The 15,105-nt window shown below is 63.6% G+C and overlaps 1 protein-coding gene across 3 annotated transcripts; it reads left to right on the plus strand.

Moving 5' to 3' along the window:
• Window positions 1-424: 424 nt before the first annotated feature.
• Window positions 425-11,791, plus strand: PCMTD2 (protein-L-isoaspartate (D-aspartate) O-methyltransferase domain containing 2). 3 transcript variants are annotated; one of them, XM_028524354.2, is made up of 6 exons: window positions 425-537; window positions 3,479-3,809; window positions 5,656-5,758; window positions 6,469-6,640; window positions 9,566-9,689; window positions 11,362-11,791. In XM_028524354.2, the coding sequence occupies exons 2-6, from the start codon at window positions 3,503-3,505 to the stop codon at window positions 11,739-11,741; spliced, it is 1,086 nt and encodes a 361-aa protein (XP_028380155.1). In that variant the 5' UTR covers window positions 425-537; window positions 3,479-3,502; the 3' UTR covers window positions 11,742-11,791. The 3 variants fall into 3 exon arrangements, with proteins under 3 accessions (XP_028380155.1, XP_035865957.1, XP_035865958.1); XM_036010064.1 differs by having other exon boundaries at window positions 456-537; window positions 3,454-3,809; XM_036010065.1 differs by having other exon boundaries at window positions 456-537; window positions 3,454-3,809; window positions 6,469-6,604.
• The last annotated feature ends 3,314 nt before the right edge of the window (window positions 11,792-15,105 follow it).

Raw genomic sequence — 15,105 nt, forward strand, 5'->3', positions numbered from 1 at the left:
GAGCACGGACAGGCGGTCCGGGCCTGGCTTGCTGCCGTCAGCACACTCTAGGCGGGATCCATCTAGTCCTTCACTCCCTAGCCCGAAAGATCCTCCCGTGCCACCCACACCGCAGCAGTCCCCGCCGCCCGTGGCTGTCCAACGCTCTGCCTGTCGTGCTCATAGAGGGGTCCTGGCTCGCGGTGCGGCGCGAAAGCGATTTTCCTCGCGCCCAGGGGCTTTCCGACCTCCGCATCCCCGTGGGGCAAGGCCCGCCCTGCGTCTACCGGACGCGCCTCGCAGTCAGTCCGCCGGGCGCGACCACGTGGGAGGGGCCGAGGGCGGGGTCAGCAGGGAGGGGCGGGGCCGGGCCCACCCACAGCGCCGTTACCCCTGTCTGCGCCGGGCCGGGGCGCACGCGCAGTCAGGCCGTTGCCCGCGCAGGCGCACTGGGGCGACGGATGTTTACGGCTGTGGAGGTCGGCGCGGCGCAGGCTGGCGGCGGACGGGCGAGCGGCGCCCGGGGAGCTGCAGGTCGCGGGCCGGCGGAGCCCGGAGGTAGAGCCGCCGCCGCCGCCCTGGGTCCCTCTCGGCTGTCCACCTGTGCCCGCTCCCCGGCCCGAGCGCCCGCCCCGGGCCCCGGGGTCTCCCCGCCCCCCGCCGTCCCCGTCCCGCGTCCCGGAGCGCGTCGTCACGTCCGCAGTTAGTTTCCGGGCAAGTCAGGAGTCCCCGCGGGTCGACGCAGACAGGACCCGGGGCCTTGTCGCGGGGGACAGTGGCCCCCAGCCTGGGGACACGGGCGGGCCGCGCCGAGCGCCGGGACAGCCCCTCGCGTCGCCGCGGCTCGGAGAAGCCGCTCGGCCCGCGTCCCGGCGTCAGGTCGTCCTGCGGGGGCAGCGACGCGGGTCCGCCCGCGCGCGGCTCGCTGACCCGGCCCGGGCGCGGGGGTCCCGGGCGACACTGTCCGCGGCACGACGGCGAGCCCGGCGGGCGCAGGTCCAGACGTCCGGGCCGCGCGGCGTGTGGTGGACGCGGCCCCCGGCCCCGCGTGACCCCGGCTCGGCCGTCAGCGGCGGCGCTGTGCGCGCACAGCGGCCCCGGAGCGTTGGAGAAGGATGTCCCCGCGTTTTTCGTAAGAACTCGGGCTTTCAGGAGGAGAAACCTCAGTTTCTTCCGTCGTCCTTCTCGCCGGGGGTGCGGCTTTGGGCTCCTTTCCCAGCCCCCTCCCACGCGAGTCACTTTGTCTTGACCTTCCCCGAGAAGCGACACTCCCGTTGGGACAGGGGCCCCCACGCGCCCCCGACAAGCCCCGAGGACTGGACGGGACCCCACGTGCGAGCCCGCGGGGCCGGTCACTGTCCGCGGCCCTGGGTCCGGTGGCGCAGCCTCAGAAGAGCGGCTCTTGTCCCTTCGCCCCGTCGGGTCTGCGCGGACGGGCGGCCTTGGCGGCGGGGACACGGAGGGAGTGTGAGAGGCCCCCAGGGTGTTGCCGCCTTGAGAATAGTTGAAAGCGTTTTTTGGGGGAAGACACAGGCTTATGGCTGGTCCTGGGTTTGCATTCCAGGCCAGCTGGCGGGTGACGTCAGCAAAGCAAGTGCGCTGCCCTGTCCGTTTGCCTGATGGCGTGGTGAAGCCAGAATGCGGTCGTCACCGGCAGGTGGTGCCTGCGAAAAGGTTGGACTGTTTGTAGTGGAAAACAGACAAGTGAACACACTAGCCCTTGCACACGAATACACTTTCAAAGTGAGGTGAAGTGGGAGAGAGGTACACAAGACGAAGCCCGTGTTTGCCGAGTGTGGCACAGCTTCTGGGGGAGAGGCCCTGGGGCCCCCAGGGGGGTGGGGCTGTGGTTCCAGGCCGTTTCCCGGCAGGCCCTGGGGCAGCCGCGCACAGCTGCACTTGTTGCCACTGACCCACATCTCCAGAGGACTGTCCTAGACCCGGGGTGCGGACTTCATCCTGAAAACTAAGTGGCTTATCCCAGATTAGATTCGACCTCATTAGCACTTTGTCCCCTTAAACTGGCCTCGGACGAGACCTGACCAGGGCTCTGACACAAACCCGGGCTGGAGACCTGACCATCGGACCATCCGGTGGTGGGTGAAGTGCACCCCAGGGCCCTCCCTCCAGTCCTGCTGATGAAGATGTGAGGCCCTGACTGTGGCGGGAGAGAGCCCCCAGCCCGCACGTCCGTGCGCTCGTGAGGAGCGGGAGCTGTGCCACGGTGCCCGTCTCTTTGCTGGGGGAAACCTCTCCCACTACGGCTCCCACTTGTGAGTGGGGTGTCTCTGGGCCCACCGTTCCTCGAGACCCCGTCCTGTTACGAAGCCAGCGGGTTCTGAGGGCGAAGCTGGCATGAACTGCAGAGTGACAGGCCACAGTGTGTTACGGGAGTGGCCTCCTCCAAGCGGGTGCTAGTCTTTGAGGTCAGACGTCTTCCTTCCCCCGATGACTGGTGCGCCGTCTGGTGCTCTGTTACCATGTTGTGTGCAGTACAGCCGTCAGTCTGAGGAAGCGTCGTGGAGGAGCGTGACATGGGACAGATAATCCCACCCTTTTTGGAAGAGTAAGGCCTCTGCAGAGCACTTTCCCTAGGAATTCGGTGACGGTGCATGGCGTACCGTCGGTTGGCCCAGAGGCGACGCACAGTGCTGCCTTGTGCTCTGGAAGGCAGGTGGGAAGAAGGTGACCAACGTCCGATTGCCCTCACAGAGCTGGAAAGGCTGGACTTGGCAAGGGGTGCGGGTTGGAGTAGCAGCTCTTCCTGCCCATAAACTGCAGCCGAGAGACAGACGTTGTGTGTGTTGTGATACTGTGTCTGTCACGAGAGTCTGCTGGGTGACAGTCTGTGGCTGCTGTCTCTGCCTGCAGTCTGTGCACTGGGGTGTCCGGGAGCGAGGTTGTCGCGCCTGCTGTGCGTGGGGTGCAGGGCTGCCGGGTGAGACACAGGACCCCACCCACAGCTGAATTTCAGATGAGCACCAAACACCTTTCAGTGCCTGCTGTCCACCTGAGTTCCAGCGTGTTGTGCTTTGAAGACGCACGGAAAGAGCAGAGCAGTGGCCCGAGAAGGGGCCCCAGACGCCTGCTCCCGGGTGTGCACTTGGCGGTTTCGCCGCAGGCCCGCGTGTCCCCGCGGAGGCAGGCCTGCCTTCAGGACCGGTTTCAGCCTGGATTCCAGACTTGGCAGACTGACGATGGAAGCCAAGTATGGAAGTCACAATTTAATGATGTTTTAAAGTTGTTTAATGTGTGTTAAGTGTCTCAAGGTCCTTAGAATTCAGTCGATACTGTGAGGGACGGACCTCCTTCTGGGTGGATATCATCGAGTTTATTTCCTTCCGAACCTGACGTCTTTGGGGCTGGGGCAGGTGGGCGCTGACCAAACGTACTCCCTCTGTGTTACTTTCAGAGTTTGCAGCGGGCGTGTGCTCTGAACTTGCATTGTTCCGCATCTCCTGCGACTGTAAACAGCTCTCCTGGCATGTTCTGACTGCAGTGTTGCCCCCGGGTGCTGGTGAGCATGGGCGGGGCCGTGAGCGCCGGCGAGGACAACGACGAGCTGATCGACAACCTGAAGGAGGCGCAGTACATCCGCACCGAGCTGGTGGAGCAGGCCTTCCGCGCCGTCGACCGTGCGGACTACTACCTGGAGGAGTTCAGGGAGAATGCGTACAAAGACCTGGCGTGGAAGCACGGCAACATCCACCTGTCGGCCCCGTGCATCTACTCGGAGGTGATGGAGGCCCTGGACCTGCAGCCGGGCCTCTCGTTCCTGAACCTGGGCAGCGGCACCGGCTACCTGAGCTCCATGGTGGGGCTCATTCTAGGTAATCGGGAGGGCCTGCGGCAGAGGGGAGGCCGAGGGCAGTGTCCCGGGCAGCGGCCTGTCCAGCTGCCCCCGGCCTTCCCGGCAGTTGTCCGGTGTCGTTCACCGACAGTCGCTGGGGGCGCTGGCGAAGGGAGCCCAGGGGCACCCTCCCGCCCCTGTCCCCTCCCACCTGGGCCTCCAGCAGGGGCGCAGCACACCCCCTCCTGGACAGCAGAGCCCCTGACCGTGGCGCACATCTGGACACGGCCTGGTTTGTTTGCCTAATGGAGTCATTCTGTCCCCAAATTGAGAAAAATTAACTTCAAAGTCCCCTGGGAATTAAAGTTCTCTGAAGTAGTTTTTGTCTGTTTTGGCGTTTGAATGCCGGAATAATTAATACCTGTATGTTTACTTTTAGTTGAATTCCAGGGTGAGAGGGATTTCACAGTTCATCTTATTTGAAGCCATTTGGCAACGGTGTCAGATACCTGAGGATTAATTTAATTCCTACTTGGGGTAAAATGTGGGGGAAAGGCATGGTAACAGCTGTCGTGGCCGAAAGCTTGGCGGCGGCGGCGGTGGGGTTTATTGAGGAGGAGCGGGACCGGGTCCTGGGCGTCGAGGCCAGACCCTGGCAGCCTTGCTGCGGGGAAGAGGCAGCCTTGGCCCATCCTGGACGGATGGGGGCCGGGCATTACGGTGAGTTTGTGGAAGAAAGGTGTAAGTTGTTTTGAAGGGATTCACGGTGGGTGTGGATGGGGGAGGGGAAGGGGAGGTGGGACGGTTCTGGGACAGGTGTGCCGTCCGGGACGGTTGGCCGTGGGGGGCAGGCTGGCAGGTGCACGTGTGAGGGAGACGCAGGCGTCTGGCGCGGGGCCGGCCCTCCGGGTGAGAGCCGAGACGGTGCCCGGGAGCCGAGGCAGACACACTGCTGGGGTGTGTGTGAAGGGGCGGCTGCCCCCCGAGGAGGCGGCACGTGTGTGGGCCAGCATCTCTGTCCCCGTTCGGTGTGTCCCTGGAGCGCCCTCTTCAGGCCGTTCCGCCCCGACACTGTTTCTCGCAAATCCCCCCAGGGGTCAGAACCTCACACTGGCCTCCCGGTGCCTGCAGATCTGAGGTCTAAAGGCCTTCAGCCGACACAGGGTCCTCCCTCTTTCTCACCACAGCTGCCTTTCTGCCCGGCCCTGAACTTGATTCCTTTCCCGCCACATTCCTGCTTGTTTTGTGGGCTCCTGTCCTTGGTGAGGGCTCATTTGCAAAGACGTGTTTCTTCTTCGGTTTATTAGTTAGACTGTGAGCTTTTGTCTCAGACCTTGGCTTTTTTAAAAAAGTCTCCACCGGAGGACATGCGTTCTGGATTTTAGAGAGAGAGAGGAAGAGAGGGAGAGAGACGCCAACGAGTGAAAGCACCATCTGTCAGTTGCCTCCTGTCTGTCAGGTGTCCCTGTGTCCAGGCAGGGACCGGACCTGCAGCCTGGGCGTATGCCCCGACTGGGAATGGAACCCATGACCTTTGGCCTGCGGGACAGTGCTCCGAACCACTGAACCACACTGGCCAGGGCAGATGGTGGCTGTTTCACATTTTCAAATACTTCTCCAGAAGTTGGAGAACAGGGAGGCTTCGGCTCTGGAACGCTGTGGAATCAGTAACTCAGAGAAGCGAGCATTTTTGATGTGCGCGGAGGCTGCCCTGTACACAGGGCAGCGTGGTGGCCTGGACCAGCCGTGCGGCGAGACTGGAGGACTCGTGACCCCTGCGGCTGCTCTCGCAGGGCCAGACCCTGGGCAGCCGAGGCGGGAGCAGTGGGGGGTGCCAGGTGTTGCTCCAGTTCCAGCCCTCGTCTCGTCTCGTCTGAACCCTCTAGGTCCTTTCGGGGTAAACCACGGTGTGGAGCTTCATCCAGACGTGACTGAGTACGCAAAGCAGAAACTGGACTTCTTCATCAGGACCAGCGACAGCTTCGACAGGTGAGGCCAAGGCCTGGCCCTCGGGGGGCTGCAGTGGGACCTGGGCGAGATGCGGGGTTCCAGGACCGGCGTGTGGCGGGAGAGCAAGGGGTGCATAGACGTGTCCTCGTGGTTTGAAAGCGTGTTGTCCTTGTAAGGGTTTGTGGGCCGGGATGCCCGGGTGGAGGCGACCTCTCGCCGATGCGGTGAGAGAGGAAACGGCGTGTTCGCTTCGCTCAGCCCTCGGCGTCTCCGACGGAGACGTCTCACCGGCTGTTTCTGAAAGGGAAGTGTTACATCTGTCCCTAAACAGCCCCTGTAACTAACCCTTGCCATTTTTAAACAAAGCACGGAAGTTCTTACTCTGGGGATTACCATTTTCAGAAAAACCGAATGTGTTTCCTGTGCCCTCATCTTCCTCGTGCAGCAGCCTTGGAGCAAAGTAAGGGGTTAAGTGCAGAGCAGAGATGAGGCTGACTGGAGGGTGATGGCTTCAGCTTGGATCCTGCTCACGACACTCACTTTCGTGACCTGTGGTTTGGAACTTGTAGGGTTCCAATCAGTAATAGTTTAATCCGCCTGAGCTCCGGCTCCCAGTGCCTGGCGGGTCACGTCGTATCGGGTTGCTGTGCGACTGTTGATGAGTGTCCAGCTTGTGGCGCGTCACGGAGTTACTGTAGAGACTCGGCACAGGCCCCCGTTTGTGGGACGGACACGGTTTTCACTGGCAGGTTCGACTTCTGCGAGCCCTCCTTCGTGACTGGCAACTGCCTGGAGATCGCGCCGGACTGCTCCCAGTACGACCGGGTGTACTGCGGCGCCGGCGTGCGCAGGGAGCACGAGGACTACATGAAGAGCCTGCTCAAGGTGGGCGGCATCCTGGTCATGCCGCTGGAGGAGAAGGTCAGGCCCCTTCCCTGCCGGTGTCCTTGTGCGCGCGCCCTCCGCCAGGGTCTGCTCAGGAGGTCGACATGTTTGCCTGTCACCTTGTGACTACTGCCCATGCCCCACAGATGAGGAGACACAGGCAGGGGCAGGTGGTGGCTCTGCAGAGCCACCCTGAACACCCCCCCCCCCCCCGTCTCTGCCCCCCGCCCCTCCCCCGAGCTGAGCCCCTGCCCCTGCGGTGCTGTCAGGAGGTTGGTGTGTGTCGGAAGGACTGGAGCGAGTCTGTTCTGGTTGGCAGTCTGGTTGTGACACGCTGCGCTGGTGATGTTGCACCTGAATCCCGCGTGAGAATCGTGCCCAAGTCTGCTGTGTGGTCAGGAAGGCCTCTGTGTGTTTTCTTGTTTCCTCGCGCTTTCCCACCGCCATTTAGCCCCTTGGACCCCACCCCAGCCCCCCCACACTGCTGTCCGTGACCATGAGTCCTTTTACCTCTTTGCTTGGTACCCTCCACCCCCTAAATCCCCTCCCCCCGTGGCTGTCATCCCGCTTGTATGGCTTTGGTGTTGTGCTTAAATGGGAAGGGCAGACATGACTAGGTCATGGGGACGGATGTCTCTCTGTCACAAGACCTAGGAAAGATGGAAGTGATGCAATTAAGAGAGTTGGTGTGTTTTCACAATTTTCGGTAATTAAAAAAAAGATTTTATTTGTTTTTAGAGAGAGAGGGAGGGAAACATCAATGTGTGGTTGCCTCTCGTGCGCCCCCTACTGGGGGCCTGGCCCGCAACCCAGGCCTGTGCCCTGACTGGGAATCGAACCTGCGACCCTTTGGTTCGCAGGCTGTCACTCAGTCCACTGAGTCACACCAGCCAGGGCAGTTTTCTGTAATTTTCAAATGTTCACATTTAGTTTATTTTGATCTTTTTTGTCTGAGAAGTGTTTGTTCACCTTAGGAAATGAGTGGATCAGGGACACCGCCCCCAGTTTCCACCCCGATGGCCGAGCGCAGCCCTTGTGCCTGCTGGTAGTGTGGCGTCCTTGTGAGGACGGTGACTGCGCGAGTTTCAGGTCGCACGCGGGCTCGTGTGCAGGGGTGCGTGACCGCGACCTCCCGTCTGCCAGCGCTCGCACCGCGGTCTGTGGTGTCAGCTCAGTCCGTGCCCGCGTCCCTGCGCCTGTGCCCGGACACAGGCCGCATCGTCCCGCGAGGCGATGTCACTGGAGGCTCCGTGAAGTGAAGACAGTGAGGGGAAAAACGAAAGGTTCACGGGAGGGACCTGTGAGTCTCCCGAAATAAGAGCAGGTCCGCTCACGCCGACCTGACCCGGCCGGCGGCTCTGTGCCCCCCAGGAACTTGGCTGCAGTGCGGGCTGCTGGGGACCGCGCCCTCCCATGGGAAGAAGCTTGCCCGTAGGCGTCGAGCGTGCGTCCGTGCCAGGGTCGGCCTCTGAGATGTGACCTCACAGCCAGCCCTGGCCCCAGCAGTCAGCGGTGATTCCTCAGTAGCTTCAGACGCCAGCCAGTGTTTGGATTGCCACGATTGTCTCAAAACGCATCTGAACCATGTGTGGGGGCCGGGCCAGTGCCCGGCTTGCGCATTGCGTCTGGTCGACGTGTCTCCCAAGTGTTTTTCCGTCGGCGAGTTCTTTTTCTTGGCAATTTACTTGTTGAGGACGTGAGGTCATTCGGCCTGCAGAGCGGCCTGCAGCCTGGACCTGGGGCCGCACGTCTGGGTGCTGGTGTCTCCCGTGTTCTCCCCGAGCTGTGCCCCCTGGGAGCCGGCCGCCTGGGTCTCTGGCCCGCGCTCCGCGTCAGCACCGCCCCGTGGGATGCCTGTCTGCTGTGCGTGGGGCCGCCCTCCCCACCAGCTCCTTGAGTTCTGTCACTGGCGGAAGGTTTCCTGCCTTTTGCCTCTCGACTCCCCCAGAGACATGCGAAGTGTGGCGCCCAGCCCGAGGGAGCCCTGCTGCTCCCGGCAGGTCAGCGTGGGGCGTGCATGTGTCCGTGCGCACGGATGGCCGTGCAGGCCCTGCTGGTGTGGCAGGAACGCCTGGGGCTCGTGCTGCATCCCAGTCGCCGCCCGGCGAGCCCAAGGGCCGTGGACTCGGGGTGGGGGGTCTTGTGCCCACCCGGTGGCGGCGTGGGGGCGCACTGCTGTGGGGGTGCGCCCGGCGTGTGTTGATGGCGCTTAAGCGTGTGATGCTCTCTGTGACGAGAACGTCTCCTTTTAAAAAACGTCTTTGCTGACACTCAAGAACGCGAGTAACTTGTTTATCAGGCGGGACTGCTGCTTTTGTCTCTGAGGTGCACGACTCAGGGTCTTAGTTCTCCGAGGGTCTGCTGGTGCGCAGGAGGGGGCGGGTCCGCGCAGCACGCCGGGGCGGACGGCGCAGAGGGCCGAGACCCGGTGGGGCCGCTGGGAGCCCTGCTCGGCGGAGCCCCCCTGGGGCAGCGCCGCTGGGTGCTCACCGGGGCTCTTCAGGGCGCAGCTCCCGTGGGCCCTGCGCTCCCGGGCACGAGGACGCCCTGCGGATGTCTCCGTGAGGCTGTGACCGCGGCTGCGTGGTGCTGGGCGTGGTCGCCACGGCTGTGGGGAGCCCTGGCTGTCCCCTTCCCGCCTCCCCAGCACTGAAGGTGGCTGTGTCAGGCGCCCTTGTCCTTGTCTGCTCCCTCCCCTCCCCACGGTGTCCCCAGCCCTCCTCCTCCCCCGAGTGGTCCCCCGAGACCGGCGGGAGGGGAGAACCGTGGGTGCGCTCCAAGTGAGCCCATTGGGAGCGCTGTGAGTGAGTCGGTCTGCGTCACCTCACGTCAGGGTCCCGTGGCGTCGGGCCCCCCGGGGACCCCCGAGTCTGCGAGTTCAGGCTGCAGGTGGGGACGACGGTCTGTGTCGGCCGGCCAGCAGCCGAGGCCTGCGCACACTCTCGCTCTGTCTCTGGGCAGCTGACGAAGATCACCCGCACCGGCCCCTCCGCCTGGGAGACCAAGAAGATCCTGGCCGTGTCCTTTGCCCCGCTGGTCCAGCCGCCCCGCTGCGAGTCCGGGAAGTCCAGGCTCGTCCACCTGCGTGAGTGCAGGGCCCCCGCGCAGCGTCCGACCTGTCGGCCTCATCAGAAGGAGCCTCCCGGGCTCGAGGCCCGGGCTTCGCGCGGTCGCCGCAGGGCAGGTCAGCCCACGCTGCCGCTTGGGGCTCCGGAGGCGACCGCACAGCCACGGCCTCGTGTTCCCAGCCGGGAGGAGTCCCGCGGGTGAAGACAGTGCATCGTGAGGTCGCGGGGTGTGGACGAGGGACCAGCAGGCAGGAGCCAGCCAGGGGGCGCTGGGGGCTGTCCAGGCCAGCGGGGCAGGTCAGACCTGAGATGCGGGCCTGGACGCGGGAGGACTCGGGGGAGGCTCACGGGGACCTCCCTGGCGTGGGTTTGGGGGAGGCTCTGGGCCCTGGTCAGGACTGCGCTAGAGCCCCGGGGCTGCTGGCCAGTGTCTGCCGAGGCCACAGGTTAGACGTCAGAGGAAGGAGTAAGCACGCAGAAGGGAGAAGAGTGGAAATCAGAGCCTTAGGACGCAGCACTGTGGCCAGGGGGAGGGGGAGCCAGTGGGAGGCTCAGGCCGGGACCAGAGCTGGGCCACCTTCCCTGGAGGCTCCTTGGGGAGGCTGGCGCGGGTGGTGGGAGGTCAGGCGGCCTGTGCAGGACTCGTTCCAGCTGCCTCAGGAGCGGCAGTGAGGGGCAGGGTGAGGCCTGGAGGCCTTCCTGGAAGAGGAGGACAGCAGAGCAGAGAGAAGGGTTGGTCGGTGCTGATGTGGGGCCAGGGTGCTGAGAGTTTTGTTGTGGGAGCCCCAGGCTGCCCTGGGGCCCTGGGCATTTGCTGAGACTCTGGGCAGGCCCCTCCAGGTGGGCTGACAGAGCTCCAGACTGTGAGCCCGCACCGCGGGCTGAGGTGGTGTGGAGCCTCGAGGTGCCAGGGGGGAGAACTGATGCTGGCTTTGAGCCGAATGGACCCAGACCCTCGATGCCTTGTCTTCTCGCTCCGGAAAGAACCCTCACGGGCCGTGTGTGTGGGGCCTGCTGGAGACTGAGCTGCAATTTCCAGACTGGGCTTTTCTTTGGTGTACTTTAGAGTTTTTGTTTTGTTTTGTGTTTTTAAAGAGAACTTTAAAGATCACGTACTTGTTTATTTTTAGACAGGGGAAGGGAGGGAGGGAGGGAGGGAGAGAGGGAGAGAAACATCTGTGTGGGAGGGATACACTGATCAGTGCCTCCCACATGCCCCCTGCTGGGCACCTGGCTGCCAACCCAGGCTGCACCCCGACTGAGAATCGAACCGACGGCCCTTTGGTTCTCAGGCCGGCACTGGGTCCACTGAGCCACACCAGCCGGGGCTAGAGTTTTTATTCTTAAAAAGGTTGTGGATTTGGTTTTCTCTGCTTTCACAAAAAAGGGAGTGGTCTGTAAAGCACTGTGAGCTCCTTGAGGCGGAAGTGAGCGCGCCAGACCAGAGGGTCCATGAGGAGATGCGGGGTGGGGCGGAGAGATGCAGGAAAGCGGGGCCAGGCTGCGGTTCTGCCCACGGGACGGCCGGCAGGGCTGCTCCGCGCTTGTCTAGGTTCAGGGCCACGTCTGCAGGTGCAGCGTCTCCTGAAGAACGCTCACGGGCTGTGCCGTGTCTGAGGACACGCGGGTTTGGGGTGGTGAGGCCTGGGCTGCCGCCACGGATGCTGACGCCTGCCCTTTGCCCCGCAGCCCCCCCGGCGGTGCGCAGCCTGCAGGACCTGGCCCGCATCGCCATCCGGGCCGCCGTTAAGAGAGCCATCCGCCAGGAAGCGGCGAGCGGGAGCGTGGGCGGGCCAAGGACCACTCCCAGGCTCAAGCGGAGGAGAGTCCGCCGCCGGCGCATGGAGACCATCGTCTTTCTGGACAAAGAGGTCTTTGCCAGCCGCATTTCCAGCCCGTCGGAGGACAGCGGCTGCGAGGGTCCGGATGAGGAGCCGCGGGAGGGGGAGGCGCCGAGCCCGGCGGAGGCGAGGCCCGAGCCCCCGGTGAACCTGCTGCGGGAGAAGGTGCTGGGCCTGCCCCTGCCGGAGCCCCTGAAGCGCTACCTGCTGTACCACAGGGACAAGTGAGCGGAGGGCCGGCGGGCGGGCACCGCGGACCGCCTGCTGCAGCGGGCGCCCCGCCCGTCCGTCCCGCGTCCGCTTCCCGCTCCGTGACTGCGCGGGGCTTTCGTGTTGTGGTCGGGTCCCTGGGACTGGATCTGACCGCTCGAGTGCGCCGGACGGTGGCGCCCGGAGAGGGGCGCGTCTCCTGAGCCGGGCGCCTCCTTCCAGCCGCAGGGAAGCTCTCGGAGGCCTGCGCTCCTTCCCCGCTCGGCCGGCGCCAAGGGGGGCTGCAGGGGGCACGTGAGGGGGAGCGCAGACTCCTGAGCGCACGAGCTCCCGTGTGGGTGGGACGCGCGTGTGTCTGAGTGTGAGCTGGACCTTATCGGCATCTGAGGTCCTGGCCCCGAGGTTCAGCGACCCTGCTCTTCCAGAGGGGGGACTCACTGAGAACCCCCCTTATTTTCAGTAAATGGAGCAACTCCTAGGGGAGTGGCCTGTTGTGTGCTCTTTACTGGTGTCAGGGGAGGAGGGATGAAAGTGTCCAGCCGCCAGGCGTCCGGCAGGAGTTCAGGAAGATTCCCAGGGGATGTTTCCCGACCCTCTGCTGCCTGTGGAAGAGCCAGTGTCTGGGGAGCCCCGAAGGGGGAAACCCGTGCAGGCACGCAGCCCACCGCTTTGGCCCCAGTGCCGGGGAGACGGGCTTTGTAAAAGGCCCCGGGTGTCTGAGGGTCTCCGTGCGCAGTCCCCGGGGCCGCGGGAGGGTCCCGGGCTCCCACACGACCCGAGTGGTTTCTTCTCTTTAACTGCAGTCGGCTGGTGGCCCTGCTGACAGCATGCCGCCCGCAGATCCTCTCCCTCGGTTCTGGAGAAGAGCGTCTGTCAGCGCCGTGGCTTCTCTGGAGAGCGCACACGTGCCACCCGGCTCCGTGGGGGGGCGGCGTCGCTCGGCCACTGGGCGAAGCTGCTCTCCAGGCGGCGTGTGCGGGGCCTGGCTCGGGGTCAGGGTGCGGGCGCAGGAGGAGCGGGGCCTGTCGGCCTGCGGTTGCATCACTGCGCCCAGAACATCGGCTCTTCTCCACGCTCGTACCCGGGAGGGGGGAGCAGTGTCAGGTGTGCACTGGGAGCCTGAACTCGCCGACCCGGGCGGAGCCCCAGACCCACGGGCAGTGTCGCCCCACGCTCCTGGGGCTCTGCTGAGGGTCGGAGTCCCTGGCCTCAGGGATGTGACTGAGTTCTGGCCCTTTTTTCACCCGATTGCTTTTTCCCGAGCGACTGGACCATCTTGGCCCCGGGACGCCGTGTGTGCGTGGGGCGCGGGGGCACCGTCCCTGGTCTGTGCGTGCTCCTGCAGAGGCCGCCTGCGCCCGTGGCTCCCAGCCCGCGGCTCGGGGCCGAGCACGGCGCTCCGCGGCGACGGCGTCCCTCCGCCCGCATCCCTGACCGCCCCGCGAGGCCCCTGGGAGACGAGGACGTTTTCGGACACGCTGTTAAATATGTGGCACCCGTGACATCTGTCATGTTATGTTGCCCGACTAAATTTTTCTCTTGTGATTGGACGTGGGTTTCATTTATTTCCACCCGTGTTTGCCTTGCAGGAAGGCAGCACGTAAGGCAGGTTTTTCCCTGTATGTGCTAACCCTTTCCTGACATCTTGTACTTACACGTTGTCAGTCGTTACTTTTAAACTGGAACTTGGTTAAAGATACAAAGATGTAATATATACGGATAGCTTGGTGTTTGTCTTGTACGAGTGCAGGAGAGCTGCGGGGTCTTCCTCTGCCCCCGTCAGCAGCTGTGAGCGAGGCGCCCCCGTGCGCTCTGCTGTCGGCCGCCACGCTCTGAGCAGTCTGTATTTTTACATGTGACCTTTGTCTTGAAAGTAGTGAAGCCATAGAAATGTACAAAACAAATACCAAACCTGTAGATATCGAGTGTGTGATGTAAAAACCAGCTGTGTGTGTGTGAGCACGCGTCTGCCAGCCTGGGGCTCGGAGGGCCGGCGCAGGACCGTGGGGCGGGTGTGCGTGGGGACGTGCAGGACGTGAGCGAAGGCTGTCGAGACGTTGTGGCCATCTCAGCCTGGCCCTTGCTTCCGGTGTGGGATAAAAATGCTCGACCGCCTTTTTTTTCGAAAATAAACTTTTTTCTCTCTTAGAATGTGTTTTCTTTCGCTCTCTGTGTTATTGCCACTCTGGTATGTGAAGCGTGTCTGGGTTACTTTTTCTGGCACGATTTTTGTGCATCGTGAAAATGCAGGGAGGTGGCTGGGCAGGGACAATACACCCTAGTGGCAGCGAAGGGGGAGGGTCAGGGATGGTTGGGGGTCAGAGTCAGGGGTTAGGATTGGACTTCAGGGTCAGGGGTTAGGGACAGGTCAGCTGGGTCAGGGTCAGGACTTCAGTCTTTGAGGCACACAGTTCGTTTTCCATTTCCAAGTCCGGTTTTCCCTGCACACCACTGCTGACTGTTTCAGCCCCCCTGGGCTGCTGTAGGGAAACGCTGTTGGGGACTCCTGGCAGCTTCTAAACCGCAGGCGGGCGGCTGGGAACTCCGAGATCAAGGTGCCAGCAGGTGATGCGTCTGCAGCCTGTTTCCCAGCCTGCCCTGCGTCTCCCCTCTGACCTCGTGTCACGGGAGTGCAGCGGAGCTTTTTTAGAAACGTCTGCCTGTTCACACTGGGGAGTGGGGAAGGGCAAGAGCAGCCCCTGTCCTGGCTGCACCCAGCGGCAGCTTCTCGTTCTGGGGGCGGGGAACTTGGCAGGGACAGAGGTGGGAAGGTCCAGGTAGAAGGGCACGGGGTGGGGGCCCCCATGCCCTCCCTCTGGCCGCAGGCCTTGCCCTGACCCTGGGCGAAGGCCGCCCGACTCTCCTGCTGCTTGGGGTCGCTGACGGCCTGTGGAGACGGGACCAGGCGGGGGTGGGGGGGCAGGCGGAGGTGCGAGCACTCTCGCTCTCAGTGCAGCGTGGCCAGGGCGCGGGCCGCCACCTTGCGCAGGAGGTCGTGGCGGGAGACCTGGGGTCGTAGCGCTCGAGGGCTCTCTGCATGCTTTTCGTTTCTTCGGGTGGGCTCTGCCCTCGAGAACCGGGGACCTCACAGCAGCCCCACGTCCCCACAGCCTGCGGCTGCCCAAGAACCGCCCTTGAGCCGTGTGCCCTGCAGGAGCCCGGTTCCTGCTGCAGCCGTGCACGCTGGCGGAACACTGGGGGGGGGCCAGCCTGGCAGTGGGTGTGAGAGCCCTTGTCGGCCAGGGCCAGGGCCAGGGCCAGGGCCAGGCGTCACTGGGCCTCCTGTAAGGACCGGCCTCCTCCTGCCGTTGAACATCCGTTCATTTATTTCCCTTCAGTAAGTGGGTCCAGTACATTGTAATCCAAGGGTCCTGGCAGCCAC

This window comes from Phyllostomus discolor, chromosome 9 (genome assembly GCF_004126475.2).
Source record: "Phyllostomus discolor isolate MPI-MPIP mPhyDis1 chromosome 9, mPhyDis1.pri.v3, whole genome shotgun sequence".
NCBI lineage: Eukaryota > Metazoa > Chordata > Mammalia > Chiroptera > Phyllostomidae > Phyllostomus > Phyllostomus discolor.

What these genes read in the sequence shown, in the direction of transcription:
- PCMTD2 (XM_028524354.2), top strand. Translation starts at nt 3,503, where the DNA reads ATGGGCGGGGCCGTGAGCGCCGGCGAGGACAACGACGAGCTGATCGAC. An exon ending in CATGGTGGGGCTCATTCTAG is followed by an intron (nt 3,810 to 5,655) that starts GTAATCGGGAGG and finishes TGAACCCTCTAG; the next exon opens with GTCCTTTCGGGGTAAACCAC. An exon ending in TCATGCCGCTGGAGGAGAAG is followed by an intron (nt 6,641 to 9,565) that starts GTCAGGCCCCTT and finishes GTCTCTGGGCAG; the next exon opens with CTGACGAAGATCACCCGCAC.